This window comes from Macrosteles quadrilineatus, unplaced genomic scaffold, assembly GCF_028750875.1.
Source record: "Macrosteles quadrilineatus isolate MER2022 unplaced genomic scaffold, UCM_ALF_1.0 Scaffold_11__1_contigs__length_5352618, whole genome shotgun sequence".
In the NCBI taxonomy this organism is placed as follows: Eukaryota; Metazoa; Arthropoda; class Insecta; order Hemiptera; family Cicadellidae; genus Macrosteles; species Macrosteles quadrilineatus.
Genome location: NW_026542604.1, coordinates 4,917,982 through 4,937,920, shown reverse-complemented (window position 1 = coordinate 4,937,920; position 19,939 = coordinate 4,917,982). Strand labels below are relative to the sequence as shown.

The 19,939-nt window shown below is 34.9% G+C and overlaps 1 protein-coding gene across 2 annotated transcripts in view; it reads left to right on the top strand.

Moving 5' to 3' along the window:
• LOC129004723 (protein mahjong-like) overlaps nt 1–19,939 on the top strand; it is a 47,768-nt gene that overhangs the window by 26,464 nt on the left and 1,365 nt on the right. For both annotated transcript variants that reach the window (XM_054433304.1, XM_054433305.1), the window contains 13 exons: nt 1,215–1,368; nt 2,503–2,648; nt 3,392–3,592; nt 4,125–4,300; nt 6,658–6,867; nt 7,322–7,502; nt 7,932–8,003; nt 8,564–8,703; nt 12,698–12,782; nt 12,935–13,144; nt 17,830–18,028; nt 18,628–18,785; nt 19,405–19,489. In XM_054433304.1, the coding sequence (XP_054289279.1) occupies nt 1,215–1,368; nt 2,503–2,648; nt 3,392–3,592; nt 4,125–4,300; nt 6,658–6,867; nt 7,322–7,502; nt 7,932–8,003; nt 8,564–8,703; nt 12,698–12,782; nt 12,935–13,144; nt 17,830–18,028; nt 18,628–18,785; nt 19,405–19,489 (2,017 nt within the window). The remainder of the gene's footprint in view (nt 1–1,214; nt 1,369–2,502; nt 2,649–3,391; nt 3,593–4,124; nt 4,301–6,657; nt 6,868–7,321; nt 7,503–7,931; nt 8,004–8,563; nt 8,704–12,697; nt 12,783–12,934; nt 13,145–17,829; nt 18,029–18,627; nt 18,786–19,404; nt 19,490–19,939) is intronic.

Here is a 19,939-nt window from a genome sequence, read left to right as displayed (position 1 = left end):
AACAAAAAAACCCAAAAATTATTGATTATTGGGGGGTTGGCCCAAATTATTCAGTAAACTCTTTTAGCGAATTTCCCATATAGGGAATAAGCTTTTACCGTAGGTCTCATGGTAAGACCTAGACCCGGGACCGATTTACTTTTTCGTTTTGAGGTCCCCAGAGGCCAAAAACACCATCCGTTCAAATTCATATATATATATTATAAATATATATATATATTTATATATGTGTCCGTTAGCGCGATAACTCGAGCAAAATTGATCCGATTTTGATGAAATTTGGTACAAACGTGTAAACCTACATTTATTCGAACGAGTTCGCGAACCAGCATAATCAGACCATGGGATCAGGGGTTTATGGGAGGTTTTATGGGGTAAAAATGGGTTTTTCTCATTTTTGACCCTAAAAACTTCAAATTTCTAAATTTCTCTCTAGACCATTTTGAAGAGCTTAAAAAAAAAATAATTTAGTATATTGAAGTGTTTTTGAATGTTTATTGACTACGGAGAAAATTAAAAAAATTGTAAATTTAAAATTCCCATGTTATTCTTATGGAGAATAAATAAACTGTTCTAGTTTGCTTGTTTATGGATATATTTTAATCAAATTTGGCAATTTGGTTTATTTCATACTAAGCTATCAATATTTCAATTGAAAAAACACACCTCAACATCTTCCCCGTAGCAGCAAACCTAACTACTCACTAAAATTAATGTTATTTAAAAATGGAAATAAATCTGAAAATTTATAGGGAATATTTTAGTAGAAATCAAGCCGGGTAAATGGAAATTCGCTTAGTATGCAGGTTTGCTGCGACGGGGGTATTTACTTAATCTGGTATTTTCTCACAGATATTAATTATATTTTTAACCACACTTTTACCTTGAATATTGTAGATAATAACTTATAATTTGCTAACCGTGTCTGGTAAAGCTATAAAAAACCTGTAAATTGCATCTTATATTTTTTGTGTAGATTTAGTTGTAAATAAGTATTACGTTTATATCGTTTGTTATTAAAATTTTGGCTATTATTTAATCTATTACACTTCACAATGTATAAAGTTAATAATTACTGAAGCTTAGTTTGAAATTAAATATTTTACAATCAGGGATTAAGAATTAATTTGACTCCAATTGATATTTTTCCATTGTATTTACAATTGTATTCTTTAGAAATAACGACCAACTCAACTGTTTGATTGTGTGTACAGGTTCTGCTGACTCTGATGATGGTCAAGACTCCCATCACTGACGCAGACTCTATCAGAGGCTTGGCTTGTAGAGCTCTGGTTGGTCTGGCTCGCAGTGAGACTGTCAGGCAGATCATCAGCAAGTTACCACTATTCAGCAACGGCCTGCTGCAGAGTAAGTCAACACTCAACATCTTCAATGTAGCTGTCAATGCCTCGTAAAAGAGACCGATATTAGATACCTAGGATTAGATGATAGCAGCTATCTTACCTTAGAAGTACAGGTAGGCCATAGATAACGCAGCTATACGTTCCGCTTTACAGCAAGTTGGCCGTGGGACGCTTAAATGTCCCGCTTTGAAAGTCAGATGTTTTGAAATATTATATAGAATAATAAATTTCGCCTTTCCTCACTAATTAATAGTTGATGTAAGAATAATAGGTAATCATTTTTAGGAAAAAAAACCTATTAGCCTATTAAGTTATCTGTACAACAAACAAGTCATCAATTGTGCGGGTTTGACTTTATTCGTTAACGCTTGTCACTAGTACAATTTTTTTCTAACTAAGTGCTTAAACGTCACCGACATCTACCCGCCATATGTAAATTTGTTTCCTTAGCTCAGTGCCAGCTGTTTACGTGCACTTGGTAAAGTTATCCTGTTTTGAGGAGATTTCTAAGTAAGGATAAGTTCCGTAATTTAAATTCATGTTTTATTTTTGAGCACCCTAATCAAAGAGGCTGTAATAATCTCAATCAAAATACTAATTTATATTTAAAAATTATGTCTAGATAGCATAAAAATACTACAGTTATTATTTTTCATAACCCACCCGGATCCCTTGCCTAGCAGTGGGGTGGGGTGTCCCGTTTTGGAGTCCAAAAAATATGGCCACGTTAGCCATAGAACATGCAGTTAAATATAAAGTAATAAATAAAAAGTAATAAATATACAGTATTTATAAGGTAAGCTAGTTGCTATCCCTTTGTTCTAAAATCACAATACTGGCCTAGAGCCTTTCCCTAAACGTGTAAGGGGTTTATTTTTGAAAGAGAAAGTAATTTCTGTTTGGAATATGTTACTATAGAAGACAGACAACAAACTGGTCTAGTGGTCTTAGAATATACTCTCAGGCAGTTTATGACACATGAACAGCCCACAACATGTAAAACATTTTCCTGAAGTAATCGGATAAGCAAAATATCAAACTTAGAAGATTGTAAACTTGTGTGTGTCATAAAATAAGATACAGTACTATTTGAAAAATATGGCAAATTGTTATTGTTTCTTTTGTTGTGTTGTTGCAGATCTCATGAGGGATCCAATCCTTCAAGACAAAAGACAAGAGCACGTTATGTTCCAGAAGTATGCATTAGAACTTATGGAACGAGTTTCAGGAAAAAGTAAACCAAATGGAAATGAGTTGGAAGTGTCTCTTCAAAACATACACAGAGTATGTATGTTTTAGCTATATGCTATAGGTGTCCCTGTCCCTTAAGTAAACAGGTATAGGGTTCTATGGGTGAAATTAAAGAGAAAATCAATTTTTTTCCCAAAAACGCTTTGTTAAGCCTACATAAACATTTTTATTTTTCTATTTAACCAATCGATCTTTATGAAACTTTGTATGTATTTTAAGATAGAAGTGACCTTTAATAGATAAAAAAAACTAAGTTGGGGTTCAATTCTAAATTTAAAAATGACGGCCATTTTATAGTTTTTTTAACCTAAATAAATTACCAACGTATGGCAAAATGTTTGAAAAGAATTACAAGAACACTTTATTATTTTACAATTTCCTATCGAACAATACCAAGCTCAAAAACTGAATGACAAATATCTGGAATATCATGACATTTGATGTGGAATAATGCTAAGCTGGTCAGGGTACGTCTCACAACTAAGGCTCAATCATCCCAATGGTTCGTTGTTTTACAGCCGTAGATGACATTAAATAGGGCTATTTACATAGCTAAAAGCACTAAAGTCGAGTTTGAGAAAATTTTCGGGGACTGAAGAAACACTGGCACTAGTGCATAACCCAACATCTAGCCTACATCAGTGTAGACAAATAAATGAATTAATTAAGCAATTAAAACTCTTGTAATTTTTTTAACACGTTTTGAAGCTCAGTTGTGTGAAACGTTCCTTAATTTTATTTTAAAAGTATTTAGCAACACTGTGTTTGCTTGACAGGCCAACGTGATTGCGCAAACACACATCCAGTTCAACGAACAACAGCTGTTCCAGCTGATACATCAGCATCTGCTCAGCCATGGGATGGCAGAGTCTGCGGCTACATTGCAGCGGGAGGCCAACATACCTGCCATGAAGCCTGTCAACACTCCACTGCCGGCCCCCTTCACCTACACACAGCACATTAGCACACCTGTGCGGGTAAGGATGTGTTTAATACAGATTTAATCTATAATTTTGTAAGTTTTATAATTATGGTTGAGAGAAGCATTATTTAAGTTCGTGGAGTAAAATGGGCTGTAGGCCTATGGGTGTAATTTATTCAAACTTCCTGTTAAAGATTTTTGAAAACCTGAAATGTGTCAAGGATAAGGAATAGTGACATTTAAAAAAAACCCCTTTTTCATGCTTTGGTTTAATCAAATTCATATTAAGGGATGGTTATAGAACCACATTCATTTAACACCAAGATGTCATTTGTTCTAAAAAAATTAACATTAAGCACAATAACTGACGTTGCATGATTGGATTTAATTGAATCTTTGTCTGTGGATTGAAGTAGACATTCATTTTGATGATAAAGTCATAGCCAGTTTTAGTATAAGAAAGAACCTGAAGCTTCTGCCTTTTTACTCACAGTCTAGTAGATTGTTGTCGAGCTATGTTAAATAGGCATACAATTTTAAAATATAATTGTATTGACAAGTGCCCAATTTAGTTGATATATTTGCAGGGTCGCACGTCGCTGATGAGTCCACACCCGCTACAGAAGGTTGTGATGGTGAGCAACTCCTCATCTGACCTTGCCTCTCCCTCTACTAGTCCGCTAGGAGCTGGCTACAGTGTCAGAGGAGGGGCTTCTACTCCAATCACAGCCACCACACCCCTGCGGCTCAGTCTGTCTTCCAGGTGAGAGTCTCAGGAAAACATCAGGGAAGAAAGGATGGTTAAATGCAAATAGTCAAAACAAAACCAGTTCCAGGCACTTAGTACCTTTGGCCACAGAAAATATACCACTATAACCCAGAATGCTAACCGCATGGTAAAAAGCGTTAAGTACTCGGAGAGAGCTTTGCCTGTCAATTCGTAGGCAGCGCCACCAGCTGCGGTTACTTAACTTATTTCCTGTCGCTCCTTAGCGGGAGCATAGGGCATCCAGAAGAGCCCGCCATCCATCCCTGTCTTGCGCCAGATCCCTCAGCTAACCCCAGGTATTCCCGAGACTCAAGGCTTCCTCCAGGTGTCACAGGGTCTTCCTCTCTTTCTGGTCCCTTGGGGATTCAATTCCAGGGCCTTGTTTTCAATTGCACCATCTGTCTTCCGAAGAGTGTGACCCAGCCACCTCCACTTCCGTCTTCTGATTTCTAGGCTGATCTTTTGTTGCCCTGTTGCCTCCCAAAGCTGTTCATTTGATATAGTGTTTGGCCAGAACACTCTCATTATACGTCTGAGACACCTGTTTACAAACACCTGGAGCTGAGAAGTACTACACTGATCCATTTTCCAAGTTTCACTGGCATAAAGAGGACAGACTTGATGTTTGTGTTGAAGATGCAGATTTTGGCTTTCATTGAAATATTTATATTTCGCCATATTGGGTAAAGCTGAACAAATGCTGCATTAGCTTTCCCAATGCGGCTCCTAACATCTTCTTTTGCTCCTCCGTCTGCTGTGACTTTGGAAAGAGTCAACCTCTTCAATCACCTTCCCATTTAGTTCTAAGGCTTGGGCTACTCTGGAATTCAACCTCATTTCCTTTGTCTTATTTACATTTATCTTAAGACCCACCTCTTCAGCCTCTCTTTGTAGAGAACTTAGTTTCGCCTGAATATCAGTGTACCTCCCTGGGCAATCAAGCAAAGGTCATCAGCAAAGTCAAAGTCCTCCAGCCGCTCCCTCAGTCCCCACTGCACTCCCTGCCTTCTATTATGTGTTACTCTCCTCATACTGAGTCCAGCACCAAAAGGAACAGTATTGGTGATAAAATGCAGCCCTGGCGAACACCTATTTTAACTGGGATTGCTCCTGTCAACTTTCCTTGGTGCGAAACCTGACACTGGAAATCATCGTACATGGCCTTGATGATATTTATGATTTTAAGGGGTATCCCATATTCTTGTAGAACATGCCACAGCACCTGGTGTTTCACTGTGTCAAAGGCCTTCTCGAAATCTACAAATGCAAAGAGGTAAAGAGTACTTTGAAATTCTTTGCTCTGTTCAAGTAGGATTTGGAGAGTACTAATTAAATCCACACAACTTCTTGCTTCCCGGAAACCTGCCTGTTCTTTCCTCAGTTTCAGTTCAATGGAACCTTTTATCCGGTTTAGGATTATTCTGGCCAGCACTTTACTTGGGACTGACAAAAGGGTAATACCTCTCCAATTGTTACAGAGCGTTACATCCCCTCTCTTTGGTATTTTGACAACTATACCCTTCTTCCATTCCTTTGGAGTTCTCTCCTCTTGCCAAATCTGTGAAGTAGTGGATGAAGTAAGTCCGCGGCTACATCACCAGCTTTTAGGATCTCGACCGCAATGTTGTCTAAACGCATGGTTAGCATTCTGGGTTATAGTAGTATGTTTTCTGTGCTTTGGCTATTAATAGAATTAGATATCCTCTTGTAGAAACTGTTGTCCAGTTTTGGAAACAAAATTTACATATACTTAAGCCACCGATTGTTCTGATTTTAATTGCTGATTTCTGTAGAAAACAGATTTTTTTGGCTTGCTCTTTGCTATCCTAAAGTTTTTATTCCAGTGTTGTTGGCTGACAGTTCAGTAGGGCCTTCTTAAAGTACAATACAATACATACAATATTCTTTATTGTTCTTTCGTTAAGAATTACAATAGTTTAAATGTGACCTATCAACTCAGACATTCTTCGTTTTATTGTTATATTCGTCAGATTTACATTAGTAATTTGCAGTAGTTCTTTGTTTGTTATTCTTTTGCAATTGTAATTGCAAATAACTGTAATAGTTTATGTACATACTGTACATTTTATGTACCTGACGCATGAATGTTCTCTAGGAATATTTCAATAAAGATTTTGTCTATTGTCGTTTGTCTTTTGACTTTTATGAGACATTTGTTGATGAAGACTTGCAGTTTATAATGCTTATAGTGTTTCCAGGTTTGGCATAAAAGAGTAAGATTTTGATATTTATTTACGGATATTTATTTCAAAGATGGTTGGATTTCCTTATGGGGTTTCCACCCAATAAACACCACTGAAGAATTTCAAAAGTATTTTGTTATGTTTCAGGAAAACAGATGCCAAAGCGACGCCGGTGGCTTGCCGCTCGCTACAGAAGCAGATCTGTTGTGAGCAGCAGGTTGGGGGCCTCAGTCAGAACACAGGGGGACTCAAAGAATGCCACGTGACACTCGACTCTATCATCACTGAGTACCTCACTAACCAGCATGCACTGTGCAAGAACCCCATGGTCACCTGCCCACAGTTCAACCTGTTTGTGTGAGTATAAACAGCAAATAATATTGCCCACCAACTTGTGTTAAGTTGATTTTCAAATAATTGTTTTGTTAACTAGTTTGTTGCTTGCCATGCAAAATCTTTTTGGGGGCTCCTATATAAGTTTCTTTTAATATATAAGTTTCTTTTAATAAATTAAAGAATTTTTTGCAAAGGAATGGAGTTCAGCTAGCTCACTTAAGTAGAGTCCAGGGGCTATAGATAGCCTACATATAAACACAATAACATAACAATGTTATTTTGTCCTAATGTTGGACTTTTTCTGAGAGCAAGTTAAAGAGAAACCTACTACTCTATTCCTTTCTAGCCTATTTGCATTCCTTTAATAAATATAACCTTACCATAAATAAAGTATTACTAAGCCTTATTTGGTTGGTAATTAATTAACTCAGTAAACCCTAACTAGAAAATTAAATAATTTGGAACTTTCTTGCAGGCCTCACAAGTGTCCAGATCCTAAGCCAAAGAATGCCATTCCTGCCAATTTTGCGATGAGGCTGATGCGAGGAACTGTCTCACGGAAGTATAACAACCGACTCGTCCATTCCAGGTTTTGTCCCGTCAAAACGATCAGGCTAGGGGAGGATGACGGATTCTTTACATGCTGTGAATTCCTAGTAAGTCTCTCAAGTAAAAGTAATTTGCATTTTATTTCCAGAAAAGTTTATCTTAGTCTGTGATTAATAGTGTTTACATTAAGTAAGTTAACTGTTGCTAATTCCTGATAAACTTAAAAGATTTCAGTAATCAGCTAATCAATCAATGGAAAAATTCCTGATAATCTGGCATTGGTCTAATGGGTTTTAGTTTTAGACACCGGAGCCTTTTACAAAAGTTGACTGCGTTTGGCAGAGTTTGTGTTGTGGATGATCAGAGGTCAGAGGTACTTAAACCTTTGCTTGATTATTAGTTAATAATTTACAGATTAATATACTATGAATTATTTTAGATTCAACACATAGAAAAATATTTGCTAAAATATAGATGTTTTTTGTGTGATATGAATGGTATGTTTTTAGTCAGAACTTGATTTTAATTTGTTTCAGGGTAAAGATAAACAATTGATTGTGGGGACGCATCATGGAGAAGTTAAGATTTTCAACTTACACACAGGATCTGTAAGTATAAATGTACAATATACACAAAAGCTGAAGATATATATTGAAGTAAATCACTGATCCACTTTTCCTGGCTGCTAAATACAGCTGCAGAATGGTGAATAGTACAGTAAACGGTCCGTTGTACTTGACCCTTGTTTAATTTAGGCAGCTAGGAAACTTGCATTTAGTGATTAATATAACTAAAAGGAAATTGCTAAGTAGTATTATACTTAGTTTTCTAAGGAATTATTAACCTTTTGAGCTCTAACGGCTCATATATCGAACATAAAATAACAAAAACTCAACGGACAACCATCTATACTTGTGTAACTCTTCTCATTTCTCAATTCTATATAACTGAAACGAGGTAGTCAGTTTAGAACTATGCTAATGTAGTAGACTGCCAAGTCTGATCTATGGTCAAGCAGTCAAAGGTGTAGCCTCGTGTTTGTAAGATTATGGGAATAAAGCATAAATCATTGAATAATTCATAGGGTTCAAAAAGGTATTCCTTTTACCTGAAGTATGAACTTAAAAAATGTCCTCAAGAAATGTAAATGTTGCCGTTTGTTTGTCAGGAGGAGGCCACACACCAGTGTCATGAGTCGTACATCTCCAGGCTAGAGGCCAACCGTGATGGAACACTGCTACTAACGTCGTCAACGTGGAGGAGGCCACTCTCTGCGTTATGGAGTGTCAACAGTCTGTTTACCATGAAGTGAGTGGGGTACTTTCCTGGTAGAATAAAAATAACCAATATGTTTTGAAAGTCACAAATTTGATAGCTTTTGGATGGTTCAGAATTGGGACCAGCTCTCTATAATGATTAGGTTTTTGTAAATTGCTCTTGGCTAAAGAATCAGCGGGTCTTATTCAGAAACAAAGGTTTCATCTTTAATTGTTGTGTTTAATACTAGGGATGGTCAAGTCTCGAAATTTCGGGAAATTTTCAGGAAATTTTCAATCTCGTTACACGAGACGAGATTACTTTTTGGCCAAGATTTTTATCGAGACGAGAAAAAACAGGGTTGCCACCAGCCATGAAAACCTTGAAAAGCGTGAATTATGTGTGAATTTAGGTGACCATGAAAAAGTGCGTGAATTATGCGTGAATTTCGTCATTGGACCATGAATTCTCAAAATCATTATCAACAATTCAGCCAAAACCCCTAAATGTGCTGAATCAAATACTCCGTATTAAAACCATTCTCGAAATGAACACCGAGATAAAACGTCAAAGTGGGAGTGTCGAGATAAAAAGTTTTGTTGCCATGCCACGAACAGAAACGATTGCGTAGTTTATTCAAGGTCAAATCCGATCGTAACCGACGTCTGCCGAGTAGTCTAGAGATGGGAATTATCGTTGTTTTCCGGCAACGGTTATAACGATAACGCACTGCCCAATAACGTGTTGCGGCAACCTGTTATTTCAATAACGATTGCCAACTCAACTCGTTGCCGCTATAAACCGTTGTCCGCCGGTCGGTGTTGCGGCGTTCAGTTATCATTGTCGGTTGATCAGTTCAGTTTTCAGTTGTAGTCGCGAGTCGGGCGTTGCCGCGTTGTCCAGACAGGATGCGTTATTCTAGTTCGTTTCAGAAGTTATCGTTGCTCTGGTAGCGTTGCGGCAACGGCACTAATGGCAATGCATGTTTTCGTTGTCCGCGCGGCTTTCCTGCAACATTGTGTAGATAGATACGTTATTATAATAACAGGGAGTTCTCCGCAACGTGTTGCCGCGATAACGTTGCCGTGGCCGCAACACTGTTATTCATCCTGTTATGTTATAACGCCCATCTCTACCGAGTACCGATCTACCGATAAAATCGATGCTTTCGGAGCTAAAACATCGATCACATCGATGTTTGTTCCGAGTTTCTCGTCTGTTCTCTGCACTGTAACAGCCAATTAACCTAAAACCAATACAATTCAGTTACGGAAAACATCAATATTTCATTACTTTTGTTGGCCTAAAAGACCGATGTAACAAATCAAATCATCGGTTCGGTAATCTACCATCGATGTAAACAAATAACTTCGAACATCGATAGAAAAGACATCGATGTTTCGAAAACATCGACAATCGGGATTGATGCTCGCTCTCATTCTCTACACTTACACTCTACTCTAGTGTTCGTGTGGAAGGAAATTCAGAGTAACCATAACCTAAAAGTTTTAAACTGATCTGAGTGATCTGAAACTTAGAAACGAGTCAAACGTTTGAAGTAGTGGTGGACACTGGACAGTAAGATCACTTGTTGCACTCGTGATTCCGTTTTGTGCTTCTTATAATTGATTACCCAACACTCAGTGGAACAAGTGTTCAAATTAAATATTTTTTATTACTGATATATTATACTTCCGATACTTTACAACGTTAAAATAAGAAGTACCTTGCCTTGCCATAAAGGTCAAAATGGCTTGCGCCGGCTGGAACTTAATCGTCTGCTGTGTTTGTTTTGGTCAAATATGTCGTCATTTCAAACTACTGTCAGTGTTTAGTAAATGTGTTACAACGTGAGATTAAGTTTATTTATTTAGGCCTAAGTTGCAAGAAGTCAATGTTGTGCTGAAAAATGGTGATTTCGTTCTGAGGAAGGTAAATGTAAATGTTTTTTTGAAGCATTAACTAGGTGTTTTCAGTCAATACGAATCTAACTAATGAGATGTAAATTTAATTAAATAATTGTTTTAACTGTGATTTAAACCTGTGTAGGCAAATAATAATATATAAACTGATCCAATCTGAAGAAACATCCTCCTAACTAAGTTTATTTTAACCTTTTCTGTAATGTAATTAATTATTTTTTTATTACTTAATGTAAGTTAGCCTATGTCTAAACTTACATACATTCCATAACTTTTGTTTCGTTCTTAGCTTTAACTAAATATTTATTTACATAATCTTACCTTTTTAGAGTGTTATTATCAGTCAGTCGGTAACCTTTAATCTTCTCAATAAATAAAAGTTGGTTCAGGCCTAACTTAGCCTAGATTCAGCTTTGGATTACAATGTTGTAGGCTAGCCTACTGTGTTACTGTATAAAGTAATAAATTGCATGTGCGTTTTAGTAGGCCTAGATATGGCCCATTACTAAGATAACCGTTTCTTGATCATGTTCTTAACATTTGTTTTTATAGTAGCCTATTATCTTAATTTGATGTTTAGACAGTAAAGTTGTGCCATTGCTGGATTAACTAAGTTAAACCTTTTATGTTTAGATGCAATGTTTTTTAGGTTAGGCCTAGACCTAACTACCAATCCGACTTATTTTTTTATTTATTATTTCTTCTAACGTTTGAATTTATCATTAGGCCTATGATGTTGTTAAATCAGATGTTTCAATTTTTTAAATAATTACATCGTATTATCACACACAAGATTTTTATTAATATCCTTTTTCATCTGTGATTTTACTTTTTTTAGACTGGATAAATTATATTAAATTCTTATTTTTAACTCTAAAATAAACGCATGAAATGTGTTTTATTTGATAGTAGCACACAAAACTATATATTGTCGATAAATTAATGTACAATTCTGAACTAGGCAACACTCTTTTATGGTGAAATTGTGCGAGCATATACCCCATGAATTTTTCAAAACTACCAATGAAAACCTTGAATTATGCATGAATTTTTTTATCTCACTTTGGTGGCAACCCTGAAAAAAAAAAAATTAAAAACGCCTGCAGAAAGTCAATGCAATACCCGCAATACAGGAGCGTGTTGTAGTTGCGTTTCCTTTTCGAAGGCGTTCTTATTTAATTAATTCTTTTAATGTAAATATTACTTTAATTCTTTTAATGTAAATATTACTTTCATTATTTTAATAATATTACTTTAATAACATTTGAGAAGTTTTGTTAAGTGTAAGCAGTGTGAGGAATGTTTTATTACTACTGTATAAAAAAGTCAAAACAAGTAACTATTTTATAAAAATTAATATTGCTTTTATTTTATGATTTATTTTATTTTAGGATAAGTTGAACTCTATCCTAACTGATATCACCATGTTTCCTAATCGTAGGCATTTTTAATAAGTTAGGCGTGATTAATAAAAAAATGTTATGCTGATGTTATTTAATGAAAGATTGTAAATATTCTTGCCTACTATCATTATTTTAGTATTTAAACAGTCATCTAACAATGTTACAAAATCAGGTAAAAATTTCGAACGTGCATTTCCCGTTGTGTATGAGAAGAGAAATCTCGTCTCGATCTCGTCTCGAAATTTTATGAGAAATAAAAAATCTCGTCTCGTCTCGTCTCGAACTAAAAATCCAATCTCGTCCATCCCTATTTAATACTCATAGTTCACTCACTTCCGTTTATGCTTACTCCTTGTGTTGCGTTACGAAGCAACTCCTCAGTCCTTACACAGTTCTCTTTTACACCTAACAACAAGAGACGTCGTAAAGCCCCCACTGATGACACAATGCTATAAAACACTAGAAGCACAATAGAAGCATTTTACTGTAGGACTCACTACTACTAATCACCTAATGTGACTGCAATGAAGAAACTTTTGGCGAATGAGAGTAGTAGCCGCTACTAGTAGTGGCGATTATCAATAGCAATTATCTTTCGGTTTCACAGAGGCAAATTTTAGTACATCGGTTCTATATTTAAGTAAGTGTGCACGGTTTTCTTTCACATGTTTTATTCATTCATGTTACCCTTCCATACCTAAACATTGTAATATATTTCAGGTTTGCAATGGACGATGATGAATATGTTGAGTTCAGCAAACTAACTCAAGATAGAGTGATCAGCACAAAAAACGAGCATGCTAATGTAAGTCATGATAGCTTCATTTTACTTATAAGATTAGTATTTTTTAAGTTTATTTATAAACAGACGTAACATTCTACACATATTACATTCATAAGGGTATGAATTAAGAATCAGTATATTTTATTTATGTAATATTACATTTATTTTTCTAGGTGTATGACATAACGACGGGTCAGAAGCTGTTCACCTTGACACCAACATTATCAAACCAATATACAAAGAACAGAGCCACATTCAACCCTACTGACGAGTTGATCTTGTCTGACGGAGTTCTGTGGGACGTTGCGTCTGGCAAGCAGATACACAAGTTTGATAAACTAAACCAAACACTCAGCGGAGTCTTTCATCCTAACGGGCTCGAGGTAAGCTGCTGTTTCTGTAGTAATAGTGATTGGTTAACTGCTCATGAGATATTAGAAGTGATAGGTTTTCTCTAGGCTCTGTAGCTTTTAAAGAGTGTTTTGGTAAACCATGTGATTCGGACTACTGTAACTCTAATTTAACACAGCAGAAAGTTAACAATGGGCCATCAGTTTTTGGCTTGGTCACTAAATCAAGGTACTACCAAAAACCAAGACATAATAAGTACATATTTTACAACAATGCTTTTGATCAACTAATAGAAGAATTTAATAAACAAAATTTGAAAACCTTAATTTGTTCTCCTATGGGATGCTCCAGAGATCATGTCACGCCTGCACACTTTGCAAATAATATAGTGAAATTTCAAAGGTCAACTAATGCATCAGTTATCATCATAACTTCAGATGAAAGAACCAACACCAACATTAGAAATGGCCTTTCGCATGCTGCGTTTATCACAAGTCTCAGAGAAGCTATCGCTGTCAAAACTTCTAGTACTGGTATCCATAACATCCAACAACACACTGATGCAACCAGAACTACAACAGCAGTTCACAAAGATGTTAATGTCTACAGCCAACTACAAGAGGAAGATGATACCTCCCAGTCCAGTTTGAGAATTTCACCTTCAACTGTGTCAAGTGATGGGGGGTTGGCTGTCAGTGGGTGTGCTAGTGTCAGTGCGGTATCTGGTGCCGGCGTAATGCATAGCCTCTCTGCCCTATGTACACTTCAACTCCCTCCTCAAACCCGAAATATTAATATAAATTGTAATCTAGAAGCTAAGGATAAAGTAAGCAATGTTATATCTTGTACACCACCAACTGTAACAGACAACCCGCCTTCAAAAAACTTATTAAAGATGCCAAAAGAAATCACTTAAATTTAACCAACAAAAGTTTTAAATTGGATATATTTCATTTAAATATACAACACCTGCCATCTAGAATAGATTCTTTACAGATAACAGTTGAAGAATTAAATCCCGATTTAATATTAATTAATGAGCATAAAATGACAGATTTAGAACTTTCGAGATTTAATTTAAATAACTATTGTATTCACTCATCTTTTGCAAGAAGTAGATCTGGTGGTGGTGGTGTCTTGATCCTTGGTAAAATCAATGGAAATGTAAAACATAGAAAAATAAATATTTTGGAAAATACCAACATAATATGTGAAAAAGAATTTGAGTGTTGTATTACAGAGTACAAGCATAATAGTTTAAAGCTTTTACTAGTAGCAATATATCGATCCCCTTCTGTAAAAATTAATCTCTTTTTAGAGAAGCTTGACTCTTTATTAAATTTATTGTTGAAACATTTTAAAAACATTGTAATTGTTGGAGACATAAATATTAATGTATTGGACACTACTTACAGGAAAATGCTTAATGACGTACTACAGGTATATAGCATGAGATATCTTGTAAACTTTCCTACTCGTGTTACATATATGTCAGAATCAGCTCTAGATAATGTATTGACAAATGTTTTAGATTATAAGATGAATGTTACTGGAGTGAATACCCAGATATCTGATCACGATGGATTATTGTTGCAGATTAGTTGCCTAAATAATAAGTTCACAAACCAAAATGTTTTGACTCCAAATAAAATAACTGTAAAAGAAGTAAGAGACTTTAGTGAAAAAAATTTACACATGTTTACTAAATTATTAGATCATGAAAACTGGATAGATGTTTACAACGCAAATGTTATGGAGAAATTCGACACTTTTCATAGAATTTTTATGTTTTATTTTAATACATGTTTTCCTAAGTTTAAAAAACGATGCAAACAATCAAATAATATTTGGATAACAGATGATTTGAAGAATGAAAAATCTAAAATTGTAAACATGAGTAAAATGGCACGTAACACAAAAAATAAAATTCTATTTGATAAAGCCAAAAGTCTGAATAAGGATTTTAGAAAAAAAGTCATTGCTACTAAAAAGAAACATTTTGAGACTAAGGTTAAGCAATCTAGTAATGTATGTAAAACTACCTGGAAAATCCTTAATAATGAGGTCTCCAACAAGAAACCAGCATTTAGTAATATTGAAATAGATTTTAATCATACATTGTTTACTGATCCTGGAGATATTAGCTTAATATTTAATGATTTTTTTAGCACCTATGTAACCTCATCAATACTTCCTCACCTTGCACAAAATAGCAACACACATGTCAACAAGCCAATTCAACAAGTCTCCCAAACTAAATTTAGGTTAAAACCAGTCACAGATAGTGAAGTTTTAAAAATTATCAGTTCCTTTGATAACAAACTTTCAACTGGTTTTGATGAGATACCCATGACAATATTAAAGCATGCTTGCTATCAGTTAGTGAAACCTCTTGTGCATTTAATTAACTCATCTTTTGTTAGTGGATTATTTCCTTCTAAATTAAAAATTGCTAAAGTTATTCCTCTTTATAAAAACAACGATTCTAAAAAAATAACCAATTACCGTCCTCTTTCGCTATTACCTACCATTTCAAAAATATATGAGAAAGCAGTTTACATACAACTGACGAACTATCTGGAAACGTATTCTTTACATGATAATAATCAGCATGGCTTCAGATCAGGAAGATCAGTTACAACTGCAGCAATAGATTTTATAGAATCAGTAATAAACTCTCTTGACAAAGGTGAAACAACAGTTGGCATATTTTTAGACTTAAGTAAGGCTTTTGACAGTGTGTCACATACAATTCTTTTAGATAAAATCAGAAGTTTGGGCATTGATGGCATTTCGTTTGAATGGTTTAGATCATATATTTCTAACAGATATCAATACGTTGAAATTAAAAATTTGACAAATAACAGGTTAATCTCAAGATCTTCTCCTCTTACAGAGATTCACCATGGGGTACCCCAAGGGTCTATTTTGGGACCGATCTTATTTCTCATTTATATTAGGGATCTGTCAATTCCATTTTCAACTAATTTACACAGTAGTAATATCTGCCTGTATGCTGATGATGTTACTTTTAAAATCAGCAATTCATCTTTATCAAATTTAGAAAATCATTGTTCTGATACTTTAAATATGCTAAATACTTTTTTAAATTCTCATCAGCTCTTGTTAAATTTAAGCAAAAGTAATTTTATGGTTTTTACAACAGGAAAAAGAAAAAAAATTGTACAGCCTGTAATTCAATTTCAAAATAATAAATTGGAAGAAATCACCACAACAAGGTTTTTAGGATTAATTGTAGACAAAAATCTTACATGGAATAAGCATGTTGACCAGGTAGTCAACAAAATTACTTCTGGTATCCATGCTATTAATAGAATGTCAAAATTTTGCTCAATAGAAACCTTAAAGATTCTTTATTTTGCTTTTATCGATTCATCAATATCTTTTGGCATAAGTATTTATGGCTGTACCTCTAAGCAAAACCTGGATAGAATTCTTACTCTTCAAAAAAGTGCAATCAGAATTATGTTAAATTTAGAATGGGATACTTCCGCTCGTCAATATTTTTCAAAATTGGGAATAATGACTGTGTATAGTATTTATGTTTTTCATACAATTTTACACACAAAAAAACTTTCTAATGCTAATTTGGTCCCTAAACTTGGTGATTGTCATAATTATTTTACCCGGAACAGAAACGAAATTGCTGTCAGTGTCCATAACTTGGAGCTCTTTAACAAAAAAACCACCTGTGCAGGGAAAAGGTTTTTGGACAAACTCCCAGCTGAGGTGAGGAATATTGATAATATTTCCAAATTTAAAAAAAAACTTAAACATTTCTTAACTGATAAAACACTTTATGGTTTCGATGAATTGTAGATTAGTTTTATTTAGTTTTAAGCCTAGTGACGCCATTCAATGTATGCGACTGTATACCATATGAATAAAGATATTTTTTCATTTCATTCATTTCATTTCACAGTACTACAAACATGTATTGGAAAATGTTTCTAGTAATCCTTAAAATAGCATAACAAAAACTATTATCCATCTATAGAGGTTACTGAATCACTGTACAGAATTAAGGTAAAATTACATATTTACATGACAATCGAGTGACCCCGGAATATTTTTTCATATTTCTTTAAATTAATTTCTTAGGTTATGTTATGTCCTTTTATGTTTATTTATCTTTTTTATCGTATATTTATCTCTACATATGTCGCTTAAACGTAATAAAAGCCAAAAAGAAAAATCTGTGTCCTCCTCCTCTAAATGTAAAAACAAGGAAAGTAGGTATTGTGTGCAATCCTTATTTAACTCACTAATGCCGTCAACTTCCACCCATACCGGACACCGTTTTTCTTAGGTTCGAACTCCATATTAGTAAGCTCAGTATAGATTGATCAAACCCACGCATGTAGAAAGACCTCAACACTACACTTGTCAGTGCAACGTCTTAGCCAGCTGAGCTACCATGCTACTTTCGGCCGAACAGTTTGACTGCCACTACAAGCATACGACAACACTAGCAATCTAGATTCGATTAACTACTTGAACACCAGTGGGTTAGCAGTACGGCTATCTTGCCGCAAAGTGTGGTGAAAGGCTACACATGAGAGTCTTCATCAATGGGTTCACGTGATTCAGGACTAAACAATAATGAAAGAATATTATTTGTATTAAACCTTATTCATTAACTGCTCACATAAGATTTTAGATATTCTGAAACAAATCAAAATTGGTGTGTTTCTAGGTTGTGTCGAACACAGAAGTTTGGGACCTAAGGACATTCCATTTACTGAGGACCGTTCCGTCGCTGGAGGGTTGTGAGGTTATGTTCAACACTTACGGATCAACCATTTACGCAATGACAGTGGAACAGGAGATGGAAGAGGACACGTCGCATGAGTCTTCATTCAAAACACTTGACGCACTGGACTATGCTAACATTGGTGAGTGATGTCATGTGAATATTCCAAAATCTAATCTTACAAGAGAGCCATGTGACTCAACCTCCCGATTTTTTTTTTGTCAAAAGGATTGATTTCAATGCTATTGATTGGAGGATAAATTGTTAACAAATATTTTTTTCATTTGAGGGAACACCTTTCATAAAGTGATGTTTTATTTTGCAAAATATATAAAGTCTGCAATTTTGTAGGGACAGGTCCAAATACTATTTTTATTTTACCCTACATCCAAACCAAACAAGCACAGCAAAGGTAACAAACCAACGATGTCAGTAAGGGATGTATCAAGATGTGTTCTCTCTGATAAACTGCATTTAGAATTGAAGCCTTACACTGCTGACTTCAACTTAAAACTTCCATCTAATCTAACTCTCCGAAAAAACCTATCTCTTCCAAGAATTTGTAATATACTTTTATACTTATACTTAACTTGAAATGGCGACCATACGAAATAGGTGTTTTAAGCCAAGTATGAATGAATATGAGTGTTTGATGAGTAGCGTGATCTTGTAGTTTTGTCAGTTGTCACTGACTAAGGCAGATTTACTATACAAAACTAACATGTGTTATTACATTTTCAGCAACGATTGACGTGAAGAAAAACATTTATGACTTGGCTTTAAACCGTGTCGACACTCAAATAGCCATTGTGGAGAACCAAGGAGTTTTTGATAGTGTGCAGGAATCCATTGTAAGACTCTATGACGTCGGCCGACGACGGGATGATGAGGACGAAGTCGTAAGTTGTGCACAAGGCTATTCTTTATTATTTAAACAAAATACCTTCTTTCTTATTTAATTTATTTTCTTGTTTTTCTTCTACATACTATCCCACAGTGATTACCTGAATTACAAATCACCGATAAATGCTAGATCCTCAAATGCAATTCATTGGGAAAAACAATGTCCTCTTACGAGATCCCTCTTAATAGTCCCCAATATGGCAATAATTCACTTTTCGAGACTTTATGACTACTTGCTACTTTTTAAAATTTGATTAGCACGTTTAACTATCAAAGGATCATAAGAACTTAGTTCAGATGTAATTTTGTCATTACTTACCAAATGAATTCCAAAGTAAATGGTTCTCTTGAGAAAATATAGATACCCTTATTTCTAATTTCATCATAATCCGTTGTGTAACTCCCCACGTGTATTGGAGGTAAAAGAATACAAACCACACTCTTACCCAATATTAATCCACACCATTTCCAGCAATTATTTTTCCACTTTGTTCTCACATTTTGCTTGGATTTTGTCTGCATTTGTAGATGAAACTGTACCTAAGCCTCCAGCCTCAATAGTTTTATATTATTTTTCCAACTTATTTCTTCTCTTGATTTTTCATTGTTGTTCAGGAGGACGAAGAAGAAGAAGAAGACATGGATAACAGTGACGACAATTCAGATATGGACAATTCTGATGACGCGGATGTCACAGAAGGTAGAGATCTGCTTTTATCCTAGAGGAAAACGTAAATACAATGTGTCTAGCATTTTTATACATGTTAGACAATTTTATATGTATGCACGTAAAGCCATATACTGTTTGTTTATGTATCATGATCATGGTAAAAACATTTTCTAACATAGATAGTACAGAGATAGCTGAATCAATGCTAAAAATCTTCATACGTTTTACTAGAACGTCATTATGCCTCACTTTAATTTAACTATAGCCTGTGTGAAAGTGGTGGATTAGGGTTTGAAAATTGTTAGTTTTTAGTTTTCAACGTCAGTGGTATTTTGTAATTCAAAACATTCCAAACATCTAAAATCCACAAATATTTATTTATGAATACTTGAATTGCATATTGTTCGGTTTAATCAAACCCGTCAAAAGTCTGATGCTAACTACCAAGATAGCATCACATCTCAACATTGGTTTGAAGTG